The 25898-nt window shown below is 36.7% G+C and overlaps 2 protein-coding genes and 3 pseudogenes across 6 annotated transcripts; 1 reads left to right on the top strand and 4 right to left on the bottom strand.

The window, feature by feature from the left end:
* The first annotated feature begins 552 nt into the window (after window positions 1-552).
* On the top strand, window positions 553-12772 carry LOC115960439. 3 transcript variants are annotated; one of them, XM_031079347.1, is made up of 3 exons: window positions 553-1682; window positions 11464-11687; window positions 12410-12772. In XM_031079347.1, exons 1-3 carry the CDS (start codon window positions 713-715, stop codon window positions 12422-12424), a joined length of 1209 nt encoding a protein of 402 aa, XP_030935207.1. In that variant the 5' UTR covers window positions 553-712; the 3' UTR covers window positions 12425-12772. The 3 variants fall into 3 exon arrangements, with proteins under 3 accessions (XP_030935207.1, XP_030935205.1, XP_030935206.1); XM_031079345.1 differs by lacking the exon at window positions 12410-12772 and having other exon boundaries at window positions 11464-12101; XM_031079346.1 differs by lacking the exons at window positions 11464-11687; window positions 12410-12772 and adding an exon at window positions 2624-3315 and having other exon boundaries at window positions 553-1906.
* On the bottom strand, window positions 841-8350 carry LOC115960438 (annotated as a pseudogene). Its single transcript, XR_004085182.1, has 2 exons — window positions 4634-8350; window positions 841-4417 (listed from the first exon to the last, which is right to left on the bottom strand). The product of XR_004085182.1 is annotated as a probable leucine-rich repeat receptor-like protein kinase At1g35710 (transcript).
* A 1167-nt stretch (window positions 12773-13939) lies between the features above and the next one.
* Window positions 13940-16394, bottom strand: LOC115961747 (annotated as a pseudogene).
* Window positions 16395-18842: 2448 nt separating this feature from the next.
* LOC115959187 (MDIS1-interacting receptor like kinase 2-like) lies at window positions 18843-23107 on the bottom strand. 2 transcript variants are annotated; one of them, XM_031077501.1, is made up of 2 exons: window positions 19821-23107; window positions 18843-19563 (listed from the first exon to the last, which is right to left on the bottom strand). In XM_031077501.1, exons 1-2 carry the CDS (start codon window positions 23068-23070, stop codon window positions 19181-19183), a joined length of 3633 nt encoding a protein of 1210 aa, XP_030933361.1. In that variant the 5' UTR covers window positions 23071-23107; the 3' UTR covers window positions 18843-19180. The 2 variants fall into 2 exon arrangements, with proteins under 2 accessions (XP_030933361.1, XP_030933362.1); XM_031077502.1 differs by having other exon boundaries at window positions 18843-19536.
* Window positions 23108-25382: 2275 nt separating this feature from the next.
* LOC115961746 lies at window positions 25383-25898 on the bottom strand (annotated as a pseudogene).

The following is a 25898-nucleotide window of genomic DNA, read 5'->3' as shown; positions in this document are numbered from 1 at the left end:
TGCACATCTCAACTGATTAAGATTCATACAAATTTTAGATTAGACTTTTTCTCTCAGCCATTTGATCTAGGGTTCTAATGAAACTTAAGGATATTTAAATAAAAACCCTAAAACACGTTTTTATACATTCGAGAGAGGAGTGTTCTATACACAAATTTGGAGATTTTTCAAATCCTTTTGGAGCTACAACTGGAAACTTTGTACAAGCAATAGATCTAATTATAAAGTGAAGTTGCTACATCCAATCAACCATGGTTGCTGATATAAATATTTGAGTGAAGATTTCAAAATTACAACTAAAGTGTTTGTATGCAACAGTTTCATAGTAGAAGATTCAATAAATTCGAGTTTGTATATAGTCAAGTAAATAACTACTACATGAGATAATAATAGATTTAAGGGTAATTTTATTTAGGTTCAATCAAAGTATTGTTATTAATACTTTTATTATTATTATCATCATCATCCATAACATAATCTTATTCCTAGGCTCCTAGAAAACCCCCAAAAAAAAAAATACTAATAATAAAAAATAAAACGTAAACCCTAAAAATTGGGATGGGAATTTGCTTTTTGCCAATGCACACTAAAATTCACAAACCCATGAATCATAGCTTAGTACTCGTACGAGTCCAAATCTTCTCTACTACTCGCTGAAGAATTATTCGGATAACCAACCCAGTTTGTCTGAGGCAAACTCGGTGAGTCAATTATGTTTAGCTTTCACTCTTTCAGACAGCTACTATTGCTCAAACATAAGATGACCCAACTGGGTTTTCTTCAGCAAAATGCTTTCTTTATTGTGAAATCGTATGCATCAACAGGTTTTTCTGAATCAAAACACCAACAACGGCAACAAGAAAAGCATTCTTTTACAGTGTCTTACCTCATAAACTCTTGTGGGTTGTCCTCAAAATCTGCTATTTTAGCATCACAGAAGGTACAATTGGGAAACCCAGATCGACCAGACTCAGTGCTTAGTCTTCTCAAAGAGCATGGGTTTACCAATACCCAAATCGCCAAACTTGTCAGAACGCACCCAATGTTGCTTTTATCTGATCCTGGGAAGACCCTTTTGCCCAAAATTGAATTTTTCCTTTCTAAGGTAGGGGTTTCAAGCTCTGACCTCACTCGGATTCTCACTTCAAGTCCTTTACTATTGGTTAGGAGTTTGGAAAACCATCTTATCCCTTGCTATAATTTCCTCAAGAGTGTACTTGTGGTGGACGAGAAAGTTATTACAACTTTGAAGCGGTCACAGCTTTCTTTTCTATTTGATGTAACTAATAATATGATTCCAAATATTGCACTTTTGAGAGAATTTGGAGTACCTGAATCAGCCATCTCTTTCTTGGTGACCAATTTTCCGGGTAGTGCGTTCATTAAACATGCTAGGTTTGTGAAGGCTGTCCATGAGGTTAAGGAAATGGGATTTGATCCTTCGAAATCGGTATTTGTCCTAGCAATCCAGGTGATTTTGAAGATGAAGAAGCCAATGTGGGAATCTAAATTGGAAGTTTATAAGAGGTGGGGTTGGTCCAAGGATGTAGCTCTGTTAGCATTTAGAAGGAATCCAAATTTTGTGCTTTTATCAGAAGAGAAGATCACAAAAACAATGGACTTCCTTGTATACAAAATGGGTTGGCCGTCAGCAGACATTGCTAAAAATCCTTCAGTTCTAGGTTTATGCTTGGAGAAGAGGATTATCCCTAGGTGTTCAGTTGTTCAAGTTTTGTTAGCCAAGGATTTGATCAAGAGTAAGTTCTCCTCAGCAACCTTTTTACTACCTAGCGAGAAGTGTTTTTTGGAAAAGTTTGTGATTAAATTTCAGGCCAGTGTTCCTCAATTGTTGGATGTGTATCAAGGTAAGATGGATCTTCTGGATGTAGGAATTCAATCGGAGAAGGTATGTGGGATGGAACAGTTATAACATTTTGACTTCCAGTTTAATGTCTTTAATAATTTAAAGTTGGTTAGCATTTTTTCATTGATTGTGATCTCATAGAAAAAAATATGAAATATCTAGCTGTGACATGGTTTGTCAATTCCAAAGTCACACACTCATCACTCCTTGTGTTCAACATATTCCCTTTCCTTGCCACCCTGTAAAAGATGGATTTTGAAATAGGACTCTCTCTGTTACAGAGGGGGTGAGTAATTATGACGTCTTTGGTATTTGATTGTATCCTGTTTTTAAGTGTTATGGATCTCTTAGCTTGATCCCAAGATGATTATATCATATGTTTGTTGCTTATGGCACTTGTCGTGTGCTCATGGCACAAAGTGCTATGCACCCAGTGAATTCACCATTATGCCAACCTACACTGTGTATTGTAAGCATTAATGGAGAATTTGGAAAATTTTGAATTCTCTTAACAAGTCATGCTCTAAGCCTCAAACTAGATAGAGAAATTGGTGGCATTCTTGAATTGAACTTCCGTAAATGGCTGGTGTTTCCTGCTGTATTGCTGCATATTTGACTTAAACCTTTTGTGCCCCAAATACTGTGATTTTAATTTACTGTCTTTGTGCATTGTTAGTTTTGTTGATTCTATTGGTGTCAAAATTTATGGGTGTGCATTGCATGGATGTTTAGTGCTTAATGTATATAATGTGATCACAGACACGTCTCTCATAAGTCACAGGTTGACTTCTTCAATGCCACTGCCTGGAACTATATTTCTACTTGGTGTTGGACCAAAAGAGAAACACTGCTGCTACAACAGCTGCTAACACTACTACCCAGATCAACAATCTAACCAACGACAGGGCTAAAGAAATAATTTGAAACAACATTTATGTATATTGTGTCTGCTGTTTTTATGGTGCAGGAATCCTCTCCGTTTGAATACTCTGGTACTGCGTTGTTAATTAATTAGAGGAAATGCAAATTATTTAGGGATGCACCCACACTAATCAAGAGAATAAAGCCGGGTATCTCATAAGTACATCTTTTTTAGGTATTTTATGGCAACTTTCCTAGTCATATAGTTTTCCATTCTTCTTAATCCTTGAACACCGACTCATGAGCATTAAAAGGTTTAGAAACCTTGGAATATAACCTAGGTGGATTGCCTTTTATCTATGCATATTCTGCTTTACATTTGTTTATGATGTTTGTAAGTTTGGAGGTATATGAGAGAGGAGTAGAAGATGTTTGTCAGTTTGGAGTCCTGAAGATAAGTCCAGTAGAGTAGAAGGTATGAGATATGAGTAGGGAGGGGAATGGTATCCTGGTATCCCTCTCCTTATTTAGAATTAGATGTCTTAAAAATTAAGTAAGAGGGAAATAGATATCTTTCTCCTTGATTTGAATGTATTAAAAATTAAACGGGAAATAAATAAAAATGATAAGATATCATACAAATTAATAACTATACTCCTTTTATTTTATTTTATTCCAAATTCTCCTATTTTTGGAATAAAATGGGAGAATTAGCCTGTCCCACCCACAGGCCACAGCCATATTGGCTTGTTTATTCCGTCCAGGAACCATGCATGAGGTGTCCCATTCACAGCCATTTTGACTTAGTCAAAAGCTAACATTGAGCAGCCAGAAAAGAAAGAGGACACGAAGGATGAGGAGATTCTTCAGTTCATATGCTTAATAAGAAAATTCAGCAAAAGATAGAAAATTGTTATTAAACAAATAATGAGATTGACTGGGGGGAAAATGGTTAGCAAGTCATGAAATTTCCAGCAAGAAACATAAGGGGAAAGGAAAAATCTTGCAGGTTATGGTAGGTGAAGTAGTGTATATAGTAAAAATTAGGTTCTTTACATGAAGAACTATGCGTATGTATTTGTATACAATGAAACAGATATACAAACTATAAACATGCATCTCAAATGGAAAAAGTATCCATATAACCCTCAATGGTGCTCACTTGTTATTCTTGGGACATCCAACATTCTCATTTACTAATTACTTCATGGGATGAGACCAAAAATATTGTACAATACTCAATACATACCGGACCTGGCAATACCCTTGCCAAACACTAATCACTCTCAACTTCTGATGCCAATTTTTACTATTTCTGAAGGCCTGTAAGCTTGCTAATGGTTATCATGTCAAATTGGTCGGACAGGCAAGCTTGGATTTGAGCTGATAGCTCTTGTGCCACAAAACGCATCGTGGATCGTGCCTCTGGAGAGTCACGCACACATGCTAAGACTATTGTCACTACAAACACCACCTCCTCTGCTATATGGCTTGTTGGTGGTGGAAGTCCTTGGTCTAGCACATCCTTTAATAGAATTTCTGCACTGTCTGAAATTGACGTTGCTGTTCTCGATTTGAATGTGAAGGAAGATAGGAGCTCCCTTGGGTGCCTTCCCATTATAACTTCTAATGCTATCACTCCAAAGCTATAAACGTCACACTTATCTGTTAATTGCATTGTAAGCGCAAGCTCTGCACAATCATAAAACAAATTCAATAATCTATTGAAACATTGTCACCGAAACATCTACCAAACTAATCAATGTTTACAAATTTACGAGTACACATTCATTTGGCAACAGGATAAGAAAAAAAAACTTAATAATATGGGAAGCCTTCTTTTCATTTAGGGAAACATTTGTAGGCCAGAACAATAATTCAGATTCTAGTAGTTAGATTGTAGCTTACCTGGAGCCATGTAGCCATAAGATCCAGCAATTGTCCAATTAGTTGTATCTGGGTTCAACAGCCTTGCAACTCCAAAATCTGAGAGTCGTGGCTCGAACTCAGACTCGAGTAATATGTTATTCACAGTTATGTCTCGGTACACAATTTGTGGAGAGCAATCATGGTGCAAGTAAGCAACTGCATGAGCCACACCTTGTACAATTTTCACCCTCGTATTCCAGTTCAGCTCCTTCCCTTCCAACCCATGCAATGCATTTCCCAAACTGCCTCTCTCTACATATTCATAGACCAAGTACATGTACCCCCTTATGGAACAGAACCCATAAAGCTTAATGATATTCCGGTGCCTAACTTCTGTCAACACACAAATCTCAGTCTCAAAACTCTGGCGATTGACTGCTAGTATGTCAGTGGAGTCTGACATGTTGAGCCTTTTAACAGCAACAATTTGACCTGTTGGCAATGCTGCTCTGTAAATGGTTCCAAATCCACCTTTTCCAATGCAGTACTTCTCATTGAAGTCCTCAGTGGCCTTCACAATATCCCCGAATGTGAATTTACCTTCTCTTTCCCATATCAATGACTCAGAGCTGACATGGGACTCTCCAATTCTTCTGTTTTCTTCATAGTGAAATTTAGTTTTACTGTAAATTATTATGAATCCAGCAACAATAATTGCAAGCAATAAGAGGCCACAAACCAGAATGAGGACAGCAATTAGTAGTGTATTAGAATGCTTTTGCTTTGTGAAATCTGTGTAACAAGTACTTAGTTCTGCTGCATTTCCACACAAACCTGAGTTTCCAATGTAAGCTTTTGCAGGTGCTTTTTCGAAAACTTTAGCAGTTGGGATTTGACCTGTTAACTTGTTATAAGAAAAATCAATAGAGGTGGAGATTACACTAACCATGCTGATAAATGATGCAGGGATTTCCCCTGAGAGCTGGTTATGTGAAATGTTAAGGCTCTCCAAACGTGTAAGCTTTGCAAGGTTTGAAGGAATCATTCCTGAGAGTGAATTGCTGCTGAGGTCTAAGAAGACACTCAATGCAATTAAGTTACCAAGTTCAGATGGTATTTCACCCGATAGGTTATTGTTGCTCAAGTCCAAGCTCAATAAGCTACCACAATTCTCAAGCTCTTTTGGTATGTTCCCAGTCAATTTGTTCTCCGACAAATCAAGTTCCTGAAGCTGACCCAAACTTCTTAGACGCTGAGGAATCTCTCCTGTCAGATGATTCTCACTCAGACTGAGCTTGTACAGGCTTAGATTTCCCAATTCACTTGGAATTTTCCTGGACAATTCATTCGAGTCCAGAATTAAAGAGTGCAATTGAGTCAAATTCCCAAGCTCAGCTGGAATTTCACCTGAAATTCTATTTCTTCCCATCTCTAAAGTGGTTAGAGATTCACATTTTGCCCACTCTGGTGATATTTTGCCAATAAATTGATTGTCATTAAGAGAAATGAAATAAAGATTTGGATGAACCCCAAATGCATTTGTGATGGTGCCATTGAAGTTGTTCCCATCAAATTGCACCCTCTCTAGTAGCGAACAATTTCTCAAGCAGTCAGGCAATGGACCTGTGAAGTTGTTACTATTCACTGTGAATAGTTGAAGAAGGAAGCCGCTACACAATTCAGGTGGCAGTTCTGCAGAGAAGCTGTTGTTCGAAAAGCTAATACTGCTTAGAGAAGGACTAAATTTCCCAAAGTCACTTGGAATATTACCCGAGAAGTTATTGGTGAAAAGAGATATGACCTCTAAATTACTGAGGTGAGAGATGTTTTCTGGCAGTTCCCCGTATAGCTGGTTGGTGTTGAAATCAAGACTTATCAGCGAAGTCATATTTCCAATTTCTGGTGGGATTGTGCCAGTGAGATTGTTTGAGAAAAGATGGAAGGTATAAAGGTTGCTGAGGTTCCACAATTCTAGAGGAATTGGACCAGAGAGGAGGTTGTCTGAAAGGTCTAATTCCATCAAATTTTTCAGGTTCCCTACCTCAGAAGGAATTGAGCCTGTGAACTGATTACCGAACAGTAAAAGATATTGGAGCTTGGTCAAAAGGCCAATTTCCGATGGAATTTTGCCAGTGAAAAGATTGTGTTGAAGTTGCAATGAGGTCAATTCTGTCCAACTGCTGAAGAAATAAGGTGAGATCTCACCTGAAAGGTTATTGCCAGATTAACCCAAGTCTGTAACTTTGGTCAGGTTGGTTAAAGACAAAGGCAATTCCCCAGTGAGTGGATTCGTAGCAAGGGCCAAGATGGTGAGGTTAGTACAAAAGCCTAGCTCAGAAGGAATTGGAAAATTCAAGGAATTCCATCTAACATCGAAATGCCAGAGGTCCGTGAGCTGACCTATTGAAGAAGGAATTCTGCCTTCCAATGAATTGTTGTACAGTTCTATAATTTGAAGATTGGACATTGAGCCAATATCTTCAGGAATTACACCACTGAACTTGTTTCATCCTAGATGAACATCTATGAGTTTGGAAAGCTTGTTAATGTTTGGAGACACTGGTCCCTGGAACTGATTGTCAGTTAGATTAAGGTACTCAAGCTTGCCCAGATTGGTAAATACCATTTCTGGTACTGTTCCATTCAACTGATTCTGGGCCAAATCCAAGTAAGTCAAGTTTTGGCAATAAAGTATAAATTCTGGGAACCCAGAAGTGAGGTGATTATAACCAAAGCTAAGCCAGGTCAACAAAGGCATGCTCAAGAACTTAGACCAGTCAGGTGTTTCTAAGTAGTTTGATCCAAGGTCAAGTGCCATACCTTTGGAAGATTTCTGAACTGATAGGGGATTTTACCAGTAAGATAGTTGTTGTAGAAGCTTACGTACTGGAGCTTTGTTAACTGGCCTATTTCCGAAGGTATAGGTCCGCTGAGATTGTTGTTGCTGAGGTCAAAGCGAGTGACATCAAGAAATGGAGTGAAGTTGAACTGGGCTAGTGTTCCATTGAGTTTGGCGCCAGAGATGATTATTTCGGAGACTGTCCCGGTTGAGTCGCAGACAATGCCATTCCATTTGCAAAGGTTGGTAAGGTTGGTAGAGGACCATGAACTGAGAAAAGAAGAAGGGAGGAGGCTGTTTTTCCATTGGATAAGAGTTCCTGCTTGTGTTGCAGGTGATGCTATGGTCTTTAGTGAAAGTAAGGAGAGCAAGAAAATGTGAAGGAGAAGAAGAGGAGACTTTAGAATTTTTGCCATGCTTGGTTATTTTGTTTCACATGCCATGCCTCATGATCTAGTTTACTTTTAATAGCAAAGAGAGGAGGAGATATTTCCAGTGGTATGGAAGTGAAACTTTTGGCATCTCAGTCCACATGTTAGAAGTCCTTAAATTCCACGAAAGAATGTTCAAATCAGATGACTTAATAAGATTTATATATATATTTGTCTATTTTCTTAGAAGGAGAAAAGGTGAGAATTGAAGATGGGATTAATTCACTTACAGGCCAATTTTACTCTAACCAGAAGCTGATCAGATTGGGATGTGCTGAATTTAATGAATGTATCAAAGTGAAAATTTTCCTACAATTTAAATATAGGTTGTATGTGACTTCTTTCATGATGCATACCCAATTCAATCCATACCCACATACCCCATATCAAGATGCTTAATTAGGGGTGTGATTTAACCAGATTGGGGTTGGGTTGGCTGTTGTTCGTTTTGCATATTTTGAATATGTTCCATGTAACATGTATCACTTATTTTAAATTTTCTGTATATGAATGTGCCGAGTTTGGGCTGCATGTACTAATGTAATGATTTACATGATTGTAAATGTATGTGTGGGTTAAAACGAGCTGTGTATACGTGCATGTTTGAATATCACATCACATGTCATGCCTCTTGTTAATGATATAAAGATTAAAGAACAATATAGGTTTTGGTACTACCTGGTCTCTAATTTCCTACATATCACAAAAGCGGTGAAAAGTCAGGCCGCCTAGAAAATGGTTAGAAAACAATTAATGAGATAGAGTAGAGGACCTAGAAAATGGTTAGAAGACAATTAATGAGATAGAGTAGAGGACCTAGAAAATGGTTAGAAGACAATTAATGGGATTGACTAGAGGAAAAATTATTTGGAAGTCAAGTGATGAACTTTCCAGGAAGGAAACACAATGGAGAAAAAGAAAAAAGTTTTCTGGTACAAGTGAAATTAGGTTATGGGATGTCAAGTATGGTATAAAGTGAAAATTGGATTATGTACAAGAAATTCTCTCTCAGAATTATACTTGTGCATACACATATTAGGAATAAAGATTGCTCTCACTATGCTCAATTTGTGTTCAATTCCACATCTATATCTATATAAATCTAAAAACTAAAACTTAGCATTTATTGTTGCAAAGTATATATGTTTAGGTTGATAACCATAAACAAATTGTAACCTTTTAGAACTTAGTTTGTCTAGGGTTTTGTTCTCAAAAAATAGTTTGTCTAGGGTTTAGTCTAGAAATATTCAGTTAAATAAGACAAATGAAGTTCAACAAAGTTGAAGACTCAAGAAATCAGGAAAAAAATAATAATAATAAAAGGGTAGATAAGTTTTATTTATCTCTACCGATTGAGATGCACATCTCAATTGATCGAGATTCATGCAAATTTTAGATTAGACTTTTTCTCTCAGTCATTTGATCTGGGGTTTTAATGAAACTTAAGGATATTTAAATAAAAACCCTAGAATATGTTTTTATATATTTGAGAGGTGAGTGTTCTGTACACAAATCTAGAGATTTTTCAAACTCTTTTGGAGCTACAATTGGAAATTTTGTACAAGCAACATATCCAATTATAAAGCGAAGTTGCTGCATCCAATCAACCATAGTAGTTGATATAAATATTTGAGTGAAGATTTCAAAATTACAAACTAAAGTATTTGTATGCAACGGTTTCATAGTAGAAGATTCAGTAGATTCAAGATTGTATATAGTCAAGTGAGTGACTACTACATTTAGGGATAATTTTATTTAGGTTCAATAAAAATATTACTATTAATACTTTTATTTTTATTATTACTAGTCGCTAACCCGTGCGATGCACGAAAAATGTATTGAGTACAATATATAATTTAATCTTTGTTTAGTTTACTACAACACCAAAATTGAATTTGTAAAATAAAATCATATAGCTAAAACATTTGTTAACAGTTATTAGTTTCAGACATTTATTAAACTATATTATTATTATTATTATTATAAGGACACGATTCCTTTGCGGCCCATTAACATTTTTGGGCTCACACACGAAAGATCCCTCACAATATGATTTGTAGAGAGTGGGCTTGAAAAGCTTGGGTTTGGTCGCGGGGCGATGTTCCGATCCTGATTTTGGAGGGATTCCTATAGGAAAAGGAGTTGGGATTGAACATTTAAGCCCTAAGGCGTCGCGCCCTAAGGCGTCGCACCCTATGGGATTGGACTCCTCGGAGTTGATCCGAGGACCATTGAGGCCTTATCCCGGTTACCCAACGACGGACTTTCTTCAGTGAGGTCCGGTGTTGTTGAGAGGTTCTCCCCCATGTAGTCTTTCTTTTTCGGAGGTGGGATGGGGCTCCCCTTAGATTTACTTACTTTCTTCTTTTATACTCGTCTGCGTTAATTGTCCTTCGTCCACGTGTAGGGTCAATCTTTACCAGACTGATATTTGTCCCATCAGTCTAATCCCAGAATTGTTGGGGATGGTTGATAAGGCTGCAGAGTACGGCTCTGTCATGTGTTGGGTCTTATCTGGAAGGGTAGTAAGGATAACTTCCCCAAGATATTTTGGATCTCCTTACAAATTTGTCCCTATACCAGTTTTACCCCTTTATTCCGGTGGGATTCAGGATCTGCCGAGGACTGAACTGTCCTCGGCTGCCTCCCAAAATTGTTTTGTGCTCTGTATTGTAGAGCTTGGGCCACAGTTCTCCTCGGCTCGGGCCTTTGGACTCTCTAAGGGCAAATGGGCATGGTCCATGAATTATTGGGCCCCACAATTATTATTATTATTATCAACTTAACAGTATTTTAATATATGATACTAACATGCTTCAAGAAAATGTCCAACACTGAAAACAATTTCGAAAACAAACTCAACTAAACAGTTTGATGAATAAATATATTACAATCTATAATTTAAGCCAAGAAATAAACTTTAAAACCAATATGAACAAAATCCACGTCAAACAAAACCATTTCGATCATTAAGAATATGACTCACTAAAGTCAAGAAAAACATAGGATTCATTACAAAAAAAAAAAAAAAGCATCTTTAGTCTTTATAGATTTTGCCTAAATACCCAGATACAATGACACATACTCACACAAAAATCATTAAAGAAAGAATTAAAGAACATACATAACATGTACATACACTATGAAAGTAAAAATAAGAAAAACAAAAGAGAAGTAAACACGGACAATTAAAGAAAAAATATAGGAAAAAAAAAGTTAAGAATAGAAATATAAGATAAAGATGAGTTACCCTCAAAAAGAATAACCCATGGATATTCATTGAAATCTTCTAGATAATTTTTGATAATAGAAAAAATAAAACCCAAAAGTTATGATGTTAAAACTTCCAAAAGGCCAAAAAAAAAAAATTTAAAAAAAATCAGAAGATTCAAAGCTTCAAAAGTATTGAAATAAAACAATATATATATATATATATATATATATAATTACGCAATAGAGAAATACAATATAAAGAAGGGGATCCATGATTATAGTTTTTCTACTATTGAAATTGACCAAACAATTAAATGTATTGCAAAAAATGAACTTAAAAATTCATATGTAAACCAAACAATTAGAAGATTTTCCTTCAGTTCTAGGTTTAAGCTTGGAGAAGAGGATTATCCCTAGGTGTTCAGTTGTTCAAGTTTTGTTAGCCAAGGACTTGATCAAGAGTAATTTTTCCTCAGCAACCTTATTACTACCTAGCGAGAAGTGTTTTTCGGAAAAGTTTGTGATTAAATTTCAGGCCAATGTTCCTCAATTGTTGGATGTGTATCAAGGTAAGATGGATCTTCTGGATGTAGGAATTCAATCGGAAAAGGTATGTGGGATGGAACAGTTATAACATTTTGACTTCCAGTTTAATGTCTTTAATAATTTAAAGTTGGTTAGCATTTTTTCATTGATTGTGATCTCCATAGAAAAAAAAATCTGAAATATCTAGCTGTGACATAGCTTGTCAATTCCAAAGTCACACACTCATCACTACTTGTGTTCAACATATTCCCTTTCCTTGCCACCCCAATAAAGAAGGATTTTGAAATAGGACTCTCTCTGTTACAGAGGGATGAGTAATTATGATGGCTTTGGTATTTGATTGTGTCCTGTGTTAAGTGTTATGGATCTCTTAGCTTGATCCCAAGATGATTATATCATATATCTGTTGCTTATGGCACTTGTCATGCGCTCAAGGCACAAAGTGCTATGCACCCAGTGAATTCACTATTATGCCAACCTACACTATGTGTATTGTAAGAATTAATTGAGAATTTGGAAAAATTTTAATTCTCTTAACAAGTCATGTTCTAAGCCTCAAACTAGATAGAGAAATTGGAAGCATTCTTGAATTGAACTTCTGTAAATGGCTGGTGTTTCCTGCTGTATTGCTGCATATTTGACTTCAACCTTTTGTGCCCCAAATCCTGTGATTTTAATTTACTGTCTTTAAGTGTATTGTTAGTTTTGTTGATTCTATTGGTATCAAAATTTATGGGTGTGCATTGCAGGGATGTTTAGTTCTTAATGTATGTAATGTGATCACAGACACGTCTCTCATAAGTCACAGGTTGACTTCTTCATTGCCACTGCCTGGAACTATATTTCTACTTGGTGTTGGGACCAAAAGAGAAACACTGCTGCTACAACAGCTGCTAACACTACTACCCAGATCAACAATCTAACCAACGACAGGGCTAAAGAAATAATTTGAAACAACATTTATGTATATTGTGTCTGCTGTTTTTGTGGTGCAGGAATCCTCTCCATTTGAATACTCTGGTACTGCGTTGATAATTAATTAGAGGAAATGCAAATTATTTAGGGATGTACCCAGACTAGTCAAGAGAAGAAAACTGGGTATCTAATAAGTACATCTATTTAAGGTATTTCATGGCAACTTCCCAAGTCATATGGATTTCCGTTCTTCTTTATCCTCAAACACTGCCTCACGAGCATTACAAGGTTCAGAAACCTTGTGGATTGCCTTTTAATGAAGCTATGCATATTCTGATTTACATTCTTTTACGAGGTTTGTAAGTTTGGAGGTATATGAGAGTGGAATAGAAGATGTTTCAGTTTGAAGTTAGGAGGCTGAGTCCAGTAGAGTAGAAGGTATGAGATATGAGAAGCGTATGGGAGAGGGGAGGGGAACTGTATCCTAGTATTTTAGATGTTTTAAAAATTAAGAGGGAAATAGATCTTTCCCCTTGATTTGAATGTATTAAAAATTAAATGGGGAATAAATAGAAATGATAAGATATCACCAAACTAGTTTGGAGAGAGCTTGTCCATTGATTTGAATGTATTAAAATTTAAATGGGGGATAAATAGAAATGATAAGATATCACCAAACTAGTTTAGAGAGAAAGTTTGTCCATTGTTCTTTGAGCCTTTTAGCCTGTCCCACCCACAGGCCACAGCCATATTGGCTTGTTTCTGCCCAGTAACCATGAGGTGTCCCGTTCACAGCCATGTTGCCTTGTGCATGCTTTCCAAGAAGCATCGTGGGAAGATGGCTAAGTTTAACCAGAAGCCAAACATTTCCACTTAGTCAAAGGATAACTTGCAGCCAGAAAAGAAAAAGGACAATGAGGATGAGGAGATTCTGCAGTTCATATGCTTAACAAGAAAATTCAGCAAAAGATAAAAAATTGTTAATAAACAAATAATGAGATTGACTAGAGGGAAAATGGTTAGCAAGTCATCAACTTTCCAGGAAGGAAACATAAGGGGGAAAATAAAAATCTGGCAGGTTATGGTAGATGAAGTAGTGTATATAGTGAAAATTAGGTTCTTTACATGAAGAACTATGTATATGTATTTGTTTACAATAAAAAAGATATAAAAACTATAAACAGGTATCTCAAATGACAAAAATATCTATATTAACCTCACTGATGCTCAACCTGGGGTGATCCCTGCATATACTCAAAAGAAATGAAAGGAAAAAATAAAAAATAAAAAAAGATTGTTTTTCTTGGGACATCAAGATCCAACATTCTCATTTACTAATTACTGCATGGGATGGGACCAAAAATATTGTACAATAGATACCAGGCTTGGCAATACCTTTGCCAAACACTAATCACTACTCAACTTCTGGTGCCAATTTGTACTATTTCTGAAGGCCTGTAAGCTTGCTAATGGTTATCATGTCTAATTGGTCGGATAGGCAAGCTTGGATTTGAGCTGATAGTTCTTGTGCCACAAAACTCATGTGGGTCTTGCCTCTGGAGAGTCACGCACACATGCTAAGGCTATTGTCACTAGAAACACCACCTCCTCTGCTATTTGGCCTGTAGGTGGTGGATGTCCTTTGTCTCGCACATCCTTTAATAGAATTTCTGCAGTGTCTGAAGTTTATGCCACTGTTCTCGATTTAAATGACATGGAAGATAGGAGCTCCCTTGGGTGCCTTCCCATTATAACTTCTAATGCTACCACTCCAAAGCTATAAATGTCACATTTATCTGTTAATCGCATTGTAAGCACAAGTTATGCACAATTATAAAACAAATTCAATATAATCTAATAATACATTGTCACCAAAACATCTACCGAACTAATCAATGTTGACAAATTTACAAGAACACAAGTATTTGGCAACAGGATATGTAAAAAGTTACTAATATGGGAAGCCTTCTTTTCATTGAGGGAAACATTTTTAGGCCAAAACAATAATTTAGATTCTAGAAGTTATATTGTTAGCTTACCTGGAGCCATGTAGCCATGTAGCCATAAGACCCAGCAATTGTTGTCCAATTACTCCTATCTGGGTTCAACAATCTTGCAATGCTAAAATTTGAGAGTCGTGGCTCAAACTCAGACTCGAGCAATAATTCACAGTTATGTCTCGGTGCACAATTGGTGGAAAGTAATCATGGTGCAAGTAAGCAACTGCATGAGCCACACCTTGCACAATTCTCACCCTTGTATCCCAGTTCAGCTCCACTTTCCCTTCAAACCCATACAATGTATTTCCCAAACTGCCTCTCTCTACATATTCATAGACCAAGTACATGTACCCCCTCATCGAACAGAAACCATAAAGCTTAATGATATTCTGGTGACTAACTTCTGTCAACACACGAATCTCAGTCTCAAAACTCTGGCGATTGGCTGCTGGTATGTCAGTGGAGGCTGACATGTTGAACCTTTTAACAGCAACAATTTGACCTGTTGGCAATGCTACTCTGTAAATGGTTCCAAATCCACCTTTTCCAATGTAGTACTTCTCATTGAAGTCCTCAGTGGCCTTCACAAGATCCCCAAATGTGAATTTACCTTCTCTTTCCCATATCAATGACTCAGAGTTCACATCAGTCTCTCCAATTCTTCTGCTTTCTTCATCAAAGAATTTGGCTTTCCAATAGTATGAATACAGCAACAATAATTGCAAGCAATAAAAGGCTGCAAATCGGAATGAGGACAGCAATTAGAAGTGGATTAGAATGCTTTTGCTTTGTGGAATGTGTGTAACAAGTACTTAGTCCTGCTGCATTTCCACAGAGACCTGAGTTTCCGAGGTATGAATTTACAGGTGCCTCTTCTAAAACTTTACTAGTTGGGATTTGACCTGTTAACTTGTTATAAGAAAAATCAATGGAGCTAGGGCGTAGACTAACCATGCTCATAAGCAATGCCGGGATCTTCCCTGAGAGCTGGTTATGTGAAATGTTAGGACTTTCCAATGATGTAAGCTTTGCCAGGTTTGAAGGAATTGTTCCTGAGAGTGAATTGCTGCTGAGGTCTAACAAGACGTTCAATGCAATTAAATTACCAAGTTCAGGTGGTATTTCACCCGATAGGTTATTGTTGCCCAGTTCCAAGCTCAATAATCTCCCACAATTCCCAAGCTCTTTTGGTATGTTCCCAGTTTATTTGTTCTTAGACAAATCAAGTTCCTCAAGCTGAACCAAACTGCCTAGGCTCTGAGGAATCTCTCCTATCAGAAGATTCTTGCTCAGATTGAGCTCAAACAGGCTTAGATTTCCCAATGCACTTGGAATTTGCCTAGACAATTCATTCGAGTCAAGAATTAAAGAGTGCAATTGAGTCAACCGCCTAAGCTCAGCTGGGATTTCACCCAAAATTCTGTTTCTCTCCATCTCTAAATTGGTTAGAGATACATATTCTACCCACTGCGGTGAGATAATGCCAATAAATTGATTGTCATTAAGAGAAATGAAATAAAGATTTGGATGAACCCCAAATGCATTTGTGATGTTGCCATTGAAGTTTTTCCCATCAAACCGCACCCTCTCTAGTGGGGAACAATCTCTCAAGCACTCAGGCAATGGCCCTATGAAGTTGTTACTATTCACTGTGAAATTTTGAAGACTGAAGCCACTACACAATTCAGGTGGTTGTTCTCCAGAGAAGCTATTGTTAGAAAAGCTTACGCTGTTTAGAAGCTAATCAGATTGGGATGTGCTGAATTTGATGAATGTAATAAGTGAAAATTTTCCTACAATTTAAACGTGGGCTTTATCCGACTTATTTCATGATAATCCATATATACGTACCCCATATCAAGATGCTTAATTAGGGGTGTGATTTAATTAGATTGGAGTTGGCTATAGGGCTGTAAATTAATGAATTAACCAAGCTATTTATGAATAGCTCCAACTCGGTTCTAGAAAAATCTTGTTTATGTCTGTTTGTTTAATAAACAAGTTAAGCTCAAATCCAACTTTAGACTTGATTATCAAGCAAATCAAGCTCAAATATAATAATGTGTTCATGAACAAGCCAGTGAATATGAGGGCTTGAATTAAATATATATAATACTGTCTATTTATATGTATACTTGTCTAAAAATATACTGTATTTATATAAACTTCAAATTGGGTTGTATAAGTTTGTAAATTGATTCATATGATATAAAATCATTATTTGTAGTTTTTCATAACATAATTAATCAATTTGTAGGAAAAATTCATAGATTTGTGAAGAGGTATAATGTTTTAGTCATTATTTTACTATATATAAGAAAATAATAAGTTAATCAAGTAGCTTGATTTTAATATATATAAGACAGTAATAAATTAATCAAATAGCTCGTGAACAAGCTCGAGCTCAGCTCATGTTTAAAATAAAATAAAATTAAAAAAACATGAACTTTTAATACTCGGCTTGACTCAATTTGTTTAATCATTTTGTACATTTTGAATTTGTAAGATGCATCACTTATTTCAAATTTTCTGTACATGAATGTGCTGAGTTTGGTGTTATTCTGCATGTACTAAGATAATAATTTAGATGATTGTAAATGCAGGTGTGCGGGCAATAGGATTCGTGTATACGTGCATGTTTTACAATCACATGTCATGCCTCTCAGTGGGGGCTCCAGGAATATTTTCCAGGGTGGTTTTTTTTTTTTTTTTTTTTTTGTTGAATAAGACATATATTAACACAAAAAAGAGAGCAGAAACAAACAGAAGCAGGGGAAGGGGAGAGACTTAGCTATCACCACCTTCCACCAAGCTAGATACAACAGAGAGAGGAGGGGATCCAAAACTATTACAAAAATAAGCCCATTAGGCAAGGGAATGAGCTACACAGTTAGAATTTCTAAATACAAAGGAGGCATATATAAGCCCAGGGTGGTTATTAAGAAACTTAAATTACACAAAATTTAATTAAAAGAGAACTTCATATATTGACCCAAAAAAAACACACACACACACTCACACAAATACATAAAATCTTAAAATTTCTTTCTACAAATTTTTTTATTTTGAAATTTTTGTATGATAGTCTCATTACCAATGTTAAAAGTTACATATCTATCAAAATTTTAGTTAGATAAAAATTTTCTTGGGATTTTTTTTTTTTTTTTTTTTTTTGTAAGGACCTAATATATTGTTAAGGGGACTAAAGTTTAAGGACAATATTTGGCTACAAACTTAATTATACCCAAAGGCTACAACTCTCATTAAATAAATTAACATGGTCAATTTTGAAAATCCAATTGTTGAATTGCATGTTCTTTAATTTTTACATTCTTAAGACGCATGTCAAATTTCATATCAATTGTATGTTATTTACTTTGGTCCATAAATTTATTTTGTATGTATAATTTTAGACTACAAAAACTCGAAATTTAAAGATTTGATTGATGACATGACTATTAATCTATGATCTTCTTGAAATTTTACAAATATAGAGGATATAAAAAGAAAATGTCTCTATTTGTTAATTTGTCAAAATTCATATACAATAATTAAAAAATAATAATAATAATAAAGTAGAGCTATAGCCTTAGTTTACAACCAAATTTGTTACCAAATTTTGTCCAAAATTTAATTATGTTGGGTCTAAAAAAAATTTAGGGTGGTCACAAATATTTTTTAAGGGTTAAAAAATCATAAATTTTTAAAATTTATATATAATAAAAAAAATTTCAGGTCAGGGTGGTCACAGACCACCCTAAATTGATCGTAGAGCCACCAGTGATGCCTCTTGATAATTATATAAAGAGCCATAAAGGTTTTGGTATTTCTACCAAAAAAAAAAAAAAAAGGTTTTGGTATTACATGAGGTTGCGATGGGGAAGTTCAAAACTTTTTTTTTTTTCAATTACTACGTAGGAGGAAAGATTCGAACCTAGATGTCATAGTTGTAGGTACACTAGGAAGTACCAACCAGTATGGTTTTCAAACTTTATTGGTAGCAACGCTATCAACATGATTCTAACTCAGAGGCCTCTCATTGAACGCTTTCCAACCGACATTCATAGGAGCATACATACACTTGTTCAAAAGTCAACTTTGAGCAGCCAGAAAAGAAAAAGGACAATAAGGATGTTGAGATCCTTTAGTTCATGTGCTTCGTAAGAAAATTCAGCAAAAAATAGAAAATGGTTAGAAAACAAATAATGAGATTGACAGGAAAAATGATTAGGAAGCTAAATCATGAACTTTCCTGGAAGGAAAGACAATGGAGAAAAAGAAAAAGGTTTTCTGGTACAAGTGAATTTAGGTTATTACATGCGAAGTATTGTATATAGTGAATCAGATTAAGTACAAGAAATACTATCTAAGAAGTATACATGTGAATACATATATTAGAAATGAAGATTGCCCTCACTACTGCTCAATTTGTGGTCAGCCCCACATATTATTCAAAAAAACTTAAAAAAAGAAAAAAAGGCTTATTGTACAAGGGACCTCTAGGTACAACGTTCTCATTTACTAGTTCCTACCTAGAAGCTAGAATGAGATTAAACATCTTGAACAATCCATTCCAGGCCTGGCAGTACCTCATCCATACACTAATCAGTAATCACTACTCAAGCTTTGATTCCAATTTGTACTATTTCTGATGCCCTGTAAGCTTGCTAATCGTTATATTGTCGAATTGGTCGGACAGGCAAGCTTGGATTTGAGCTGATAGTTCTTGTGCCACAAAACGCATGGTGGGTCGTGCCTCTGGAGTGTCACGCACACATGCTAAGGCTATGGTCACTACAAACACCACCTCCTCTGCTGTTTGGCCTGTGGGTGGTGGGAGTCTTTGGTCTAGAACATCCTTTAAAAGAAATTCTGTAGTGTCTGAAACTGGTGTCGCTGTTCTCGACTTTAATGACAAGGAAGATAGGATCTCCCTAGGGTGCCTTCCCATCATAACTTCTAATGCCACCACTCCAAAGCTATAAACGTCACATTTATCTGTTAATCGCATTGTTAGTGCAAGCTCTGCACATTCATAGAAACAAAAATTTCAATCCCACAATGAAACGTTGCAATCTAAAACATCTATGATACTAATCAAAGTTAACAAATGAAAGAAGAAAGAAATACATTTGAAACTAATCAAAGTTAACAAGTGAACAAGGAAAGACATGCATTTGGCAAAAGGATAAAAATATAAAATAAAATAAAAACGCATACTAATAATATGAGAAGCCTTCTTTTCTTTTTGGGAACATGTAGAAGTTAGATTGTTAGCTTACCTGGAGCCATGTAGCCGTAAGACCCAGCAATTGTTGTCCAGTTACTCGTATCTGGGTTCAACAATCTTGCAACGCCAAAATCTGAGAGTCGTGGCTCAAACTCAGACTCGAGCAATATGTTATTCACAGTTATGTCTCGGTGCACAATTGGTGGAGAGCAATCATGGTGCAAGTAAGCAACTGCATGAGCCACACCTTGCACAATTCTCACCCTTGTATCCCAGTTCAGCTCCACTTTCCCTTCCAACCCATACAATGCACTTCCCAAACTGCCTCTCTCTACATATTCATAGACCAAGTACATGTACCCCCTCATTGAACAGAACCCATAAAGCTTAATGATATTCCGGTGCCTAACTTCTGTCAACACACGAATCTCAGTCTCAAAACTCTGGCGATTGGCTGCTGGAATGTCAGTGGAGTCTGACATGTTGAGCCTTTTAACAGCAACAATTTGACCTGTTGGCAATGCTGCTCTGTAAACAGTTCCAAATCCACCTTTTCCCACGCAGTACTTCTCATTGAAGTCCTCAGTGGCCTTCACAAGATCCCCAAATGTGAATTTACCTTCTCTTTCCCATATCAATGACTGAGAGTTCCCATCAGTCTCTCCAATTCTTCTGCTTTCTTCATCATGGAATTTGGCTTTCCGGTAAAATATTATGAATACAGCAACAAAAATTGCAAGCAATAAAAGGCCACAAACCGGAATGAGGACAGCAATTAGAAGTGTATTAGAATGCTTTTTCTTTGTGGAATCTGTGTAACAAGTACTTAGTCCTGCTGCATTTCCACACAGACCTGAGTTTCCAATGTATGCATTTGCAGGTGCCTCTTCGAAAACTTTACTAGTTGGGATTTGACCTGTTAACTTGTTATAGGAAAAATCAATGGAGCTGGGGAGTAGACTAACCATGCTCGTAAATAATGCCGGGATCTCCCCTGAGAGCTGGTTATGTGAAATGTTAAAACTTTCCAATGATGTAAGCTTTGCCAGGTTTGAAGGAATTGTTCCTGAGAGTGAATTGCTGCTGAGGTCTAACAAGACATTCAATGCATTTAAATTACCAAGTTCAGAAGGTATTTCATCCAATAGGTTATTGTCGCTCAAGTCCAAGCTCAATAATCTCTCACAATTCCCAAGCTCTTTTGGTATGTTCCCAGTTAATTTGTTCTCAGACAAATCAAGTTCCTCCAGCTGAACCAAACCGCCTAGGCTCTGAGGAATCTCTCCTGTCAGAAGATTCTTGCTCAGATTGAGCTCAAATAGGCTTAGATTTCCCAATGCACTTGGAATTTGCCCAGACAATTCGTTTGAGTCAAGAATTAAAGAGTGCAATTGAGGCAACCTCCCAAGTTCAGCAGGGATTTCACCCGAAATTCTGTTTCTTCCCATCTCTAAATTGGTTAGAGATCCACATTCTGCCCACTCCGGTGAGATAATGCCAATAAATTGATTGTCATTAAGAGAAATGAAATAAAGATTTGGATGAACCCCAAATGCATTTGTAATGTTGCCATTGAAGTTGTTCCCATCAAATCGCACTCTCTGTAGTAGCGAACAATTTCTCAAGCACTCAGGCAATGGCCCTGTGAAGTTGTTATTATTCACTGTGAAATTTTGAAGACTGAAGCCACTACACAATTCAGGTGGCAGTTCTCCAGAGAAGCTGTTGTTCGAAAAGCTAACACTGCTTAGAGAAGGACTAAACTTCCCAAAGTCACTTGGAATATTACCCGAGAAGTTATTGGTGAAAAGAGAGATTCTCTGTAAATTACTGAGGCCAGATATGGTTTCTGGCAATTCCCCGTATAGTTGGTTAGCGCTGAGATCAATAATTTGCAGCGAAGTCATATTTCCAATTGCTGGTGGGATTGTGCCAGTGAGATTGTTTAAGAAAAGTTGTAAGGTCTGAAGGTTTGTGAGGTTCCACAGTGCTAGAGGAATTGGACCAGACAGGTGGTTGTTTGATAGGTCTAGTTCTGTCAAATCTTTCAAGTTACCTACCTCAGATGGAATTGAACCTGTGAACGTATTATTGAACAGTAAAACAAGATTGAGCTTGGTCATCATGCCAATTTCCAGTGGAATTTTGCCAGTGAAAAGATTGTTCTGAAGCTGTAACGAGGTTAATTCTGTCCAATTGCTGAAAAAGTAAGGTGAGATCTCACCTGAAAGGTTATTAACAGATAAACCCAAGTCGGTAATTTTGGTCAAGTTGGTTAAAGACAAAGGCAATTCCCCAGTGAGTGAATTGGAAGCCAGGGCCAAGTAGGTGAGGTTAGTACAAAGACCAAGCTCAGAAGGAATTGTAGAATTTAAGGCATTCCAATCAAGATAGAATTTCGAGAGCTGCTTGAGCTGACCTATTGAAGAAGGAATTTTCCCTTCAAATGAATTGTTGTACATTTCTATCATCTGAAGATTGGACATTGAGCCAATATCTTCGAGAATTTGACCACTGAACTTGTTTCGTCCTAGACGAAGATCTATGAGTTTGGAAAGCTTGGTAATGTTTGGAGACATTGGTCCCTGGAACTGATTATCAGTTAGATTAAGGTACTCAAGCTTGCCCAGATTGGTAAATACCATTTCTGGTACTGTTCCATTCAACTGATTCTGGGCCAAATCCAAGTAAGTCAAGTTTTGGCAATATAGTATAAATCCGGGGAACCCAGAAGTGAGGTAATTATAAGCAAAGCTAAGCCGGGTCAACAAAGGCATGCTCAAAAACTTAGACCAGTCAGGAGTTACTAAGTAGTTTGATCCAAGGTCCAAGTACCATACCTTTTGAAGATTGCTAAACTGATATGGAATTGTACCATTCAGATAGTTGTTGTAGAAACTTACATATTGGAGCTTTGTTAACTGGCCTATCTCCGAAGGTATTGGTCCGCTGAGTAAGTTGTTGCTGAAGTCAAAGCGAGTGACATTAAGAAATGGAGTGAAGTTGAACTGGGCCAGTGTCCCATTGAGGTTGGCACCAGAGATGACCATTTCGGAGACTGTTCCAGTTGAGTCGCAGACCAAACCGTTCCATTTGCATAGGTTGGTGACGTTGGTAGAGGACCAAGAGCTGAGAAAAGAAGAAGGGAGGAGGCTGTTTTTCCATTTGATAAGAGCTTCTGCTTGTGTTGCTGGTGATGCTGTGCTGCTTAGTGGAAGCAAAGAGAGCAATAGAATCTGAAGGAGAAGAAGCAGAGGCTTTAGAATGGTTGTCATGCTTAGTTTTTGACTTGCACATGTCATGCCTCTTGATCTGGTTTAATCTTATTAGAGTGGGAGAGGCAAAGATAAGTCCTCAAATCATCCTCAAGATAATGGTCAAATGAGACGGCTAAATATTAAATAGCATAACTTAAGCAGTGAATCCGAGTGATTTTGATTTATGATTACGAAATAGCATTTGCAAACAACGGAGAACTTAGTTGACTATTATACAAACAGAATGTGAACAAGGATGCGTATCTCTTTAAGCAAAACAGAAAGTTGGACTTTTTTATGTTTTCTTTTATTGTTTTTTGCCTAGTCACACAGGCTGACAGTGACTCTCTCTCCTTAAGTATTTTCTTGCTGAATCTCTCTCTCCTTAGAATGTTGCAGATAATATACATGCACCAGATAATATACATGCACCAGATACATGATGTTATATTTTCTCCAACAAAACTAATACATAGTCAATGATTTGGGATGGCTTTGGAGTTTGAATGGGGAATCGATGTCTTTTTCTTTTCTCTTTCTAATAAGAACAATAGAAGATACTAAAAATAAAAACTACACGTTTCTAAAGATCATTTTATATATTTGTTGATGTTTATATGCCCTACTCAAATTAATTAATTGAATAAAATTAATCACCATATTGTTCTTAACCTAAGTTCCTAATATTTAATAACGAATTCAACCTTAATTATTGTGGAAAATATTATCGCCAGTGTTGCCAATGATTGAATTCAATGAGCGATTATTGAAAAAGAAAGATTGAAAAAATAATAGAAGAGTTTGTTCTTGTGTGAGAGAGAAAAAATATGAGATTTGAGAGGTTGAAATTGATGAAAATTGAAAAAGGGTGTTTCCCTCCAAAAAAATCCTGATAAATACAACTTGACTCTCTATTAGTTGATGTAGCAATAAACTATTTTTTTAATTTTTTTATTTTGTTTATTTGCCACGTTACAATTTTTATCCAAAAGATAGCAAAATAGGAACTAAATGGATATGATACTGAAAGGTTAAGGACCAAATTAACACAATTGAAAGATTATGGAGCGAATTGAAATATGGTGTAAAGGATAGAAACTAAATACGTAATTTACCCTTATAATAAAGAAAGACGCTCACAATTCATAAACGCTTATTCTTTACTCTTAAAGTCGAATATACATGTGATGAGGGTGTGTAAGATTTAAGTTAGGGTGTGCAAAAATATTTTAAGAGTAAGTATATAATAATATATATATATAATTGAAGTCCAGGATGGCCCAGCTGTGCCAAGTAAAGGAATAGAAGAAGCATCTGACTCCTTCATGCATGCTCCACCTGGCTCGGGGGATAGAGCTCCGCTCTTGCAATTGGGTCATTGCGATTACGGGTTGGATGTCTAATTGTTCAGGCGATAATGATAGTATCTTTTACCTAAACCGATGGCTTACTTTTTCTAGGTAATGGGAAAAAGGACCGAAACATTTGAACCCCTAAAGATTGTGTGGCGCCGCCCTTGTGTTAAAGTGATCTTGGAGTTTATTTGACACATAAAAGAGAAGAGACAATATTTTAATACAAAAATACACCATAAATTAAAAGTTCGAAAATAATTTCTCTGTCCAAGTTTGATTGGGTTAATTGGGGGAATCTTAATTTCAATTTCTCCTTGGATCAAATTTGTATCCAAATTTAACTTTCCTAAAGGCCTTTAAGGTTGAACATGGTTTTAAAAATCGGACCAGCCGACAAAATCATTTTTGCCCCCCGTTCTTGGTTTAATCTGATTTTTGACTAGTTTTGGACCAATTTTGGGGGTTTTTTAGACCAAATTGGTGCTCGGTTCCTGGTCAGATCTACTGATCTGGTCCGGTCCAGTATGTTTTTCAACCATGAGGTTGTATTTGGGTTTGGACTTGGTCAACCTTAACTCCAAATCCAATAATATTTTAACATAAGTCAATAGGCTAATTTATTGTGCTCTCAACGTGTAAATTTAGTCTCCATTATCTTTTTTTTTTTTTTTTTCCCTCCATGAGAGGTGGCAAAATAAGCCCAAACCCATCCATTCTAATTGAACCCAAACCCACCCAATTATTATTTGGGTTAAATGGGCATCAATCCAATTAGACCCAGTGATTATTGGGTTTTAACTAAAAACCCATTGAGCCCCATTTAACCAAAAAACGATATACCCAAATTCAACCCAATCCTTCCCATAAAATAAAAATAAAAATAAAAAACCCAGCCCTCAAACGTTTCACTAGGGTTTTCAAATTTTCTTTCATTCTCTCGTCCTCCAATCATGTTTTAATTGAAAACCTAGCAGCTTCAAAAGCTTCGGAGATTGCTTTAATCTAATGGAACTCATGATTAAAGCGATTAGTACCTTTAGGACTAGCTTTCACAGCTTTTCAGTGAGCGAATCTCGCAGAAACCAGTGGTTTCTCATTCTCATTATTCAAAAACGAAAGCTCCATTGAATCTTTCCTCTCTACTGGGCTCGATGCCACCACCTTAGCCTCATCATCACCGTCATCCATCACTTTCTTCTCCGCCGCATCGTAACCAACATTGTATCCTAATCCTCCGCCACTCAAAACGACGCTGTTTTCGTACACGTCACTGTAATCGCTGATCCGTACGTCATCGGAAACCTTCACAACTGGCACAGGAGTAAGCGGAATCATCTTTGGCGCCGAATCTTCTTCAGTCCTCATGTGGAGCTTGGAGGAAGCGATGATGATGCAGTTGATGACAATGTGGAGGTAAGGAGGTCTCAGCCACATCAGCACTATGCTCCAAATGGAAGGGACTTCCGAGATCACAAAATCCGATACCACAGGGACCGAGACCTTCAACGCCATGGCCAT

This window comes from Quercus lobata, chromosome 9, assembly GCF_001633185.2.
Source record: "Quercus lobata isolate SW786 chromosome 9, ValleyOak3.0 Primary Assembly, whole genome shotgun sequence".
Classification (NCBI taxonomy): Eukaryota; Viridiplantae; Streptophyta; class Magnoliopsida; order Fagales; family Fagaceae; genus Quercus; species Quercus lobata.
Note: the sequence above shows the minus strand (reverse complement) of the source record. Positions and strands in the feature narration are given on the sequence as shown.

What these genes read in the sequence shown, in the direction of transcription:
- LOC115960439 (XM_031079345.1), top strand. Translation starts at nt 713, where the DNA reads ATGTTTAGCTTTCACTCTTTCAGACAGCTACTATTGCTCAAACATAAG. An exon ending in TAAAAATCCTTCAGTTCTAG is followed by an intron (nt 1,683 to 11,463) that starts GTTTATGCTTGG and finishes CTTCAGTTCTAG; the next exon opens with GTTTAAGCTTGGAGAAGAGG.
- LOC115959187 (XM_031077501.1), bottom strand. Translation starts at nt 23,070, where the DNA reads ATGACATGTGCAAGTCAAAAACTAAGCATGACAACCATTCTAAAGCCT. An exon ending in TTACGGCTACATGGCTCCAG is followed by an intron (nt 19,564 to 19,820) that starts GTAAGCTAACAA and finishes ATGAATGTGCAG; the next exon opens with AGCTTGCACTAACAATGCGA.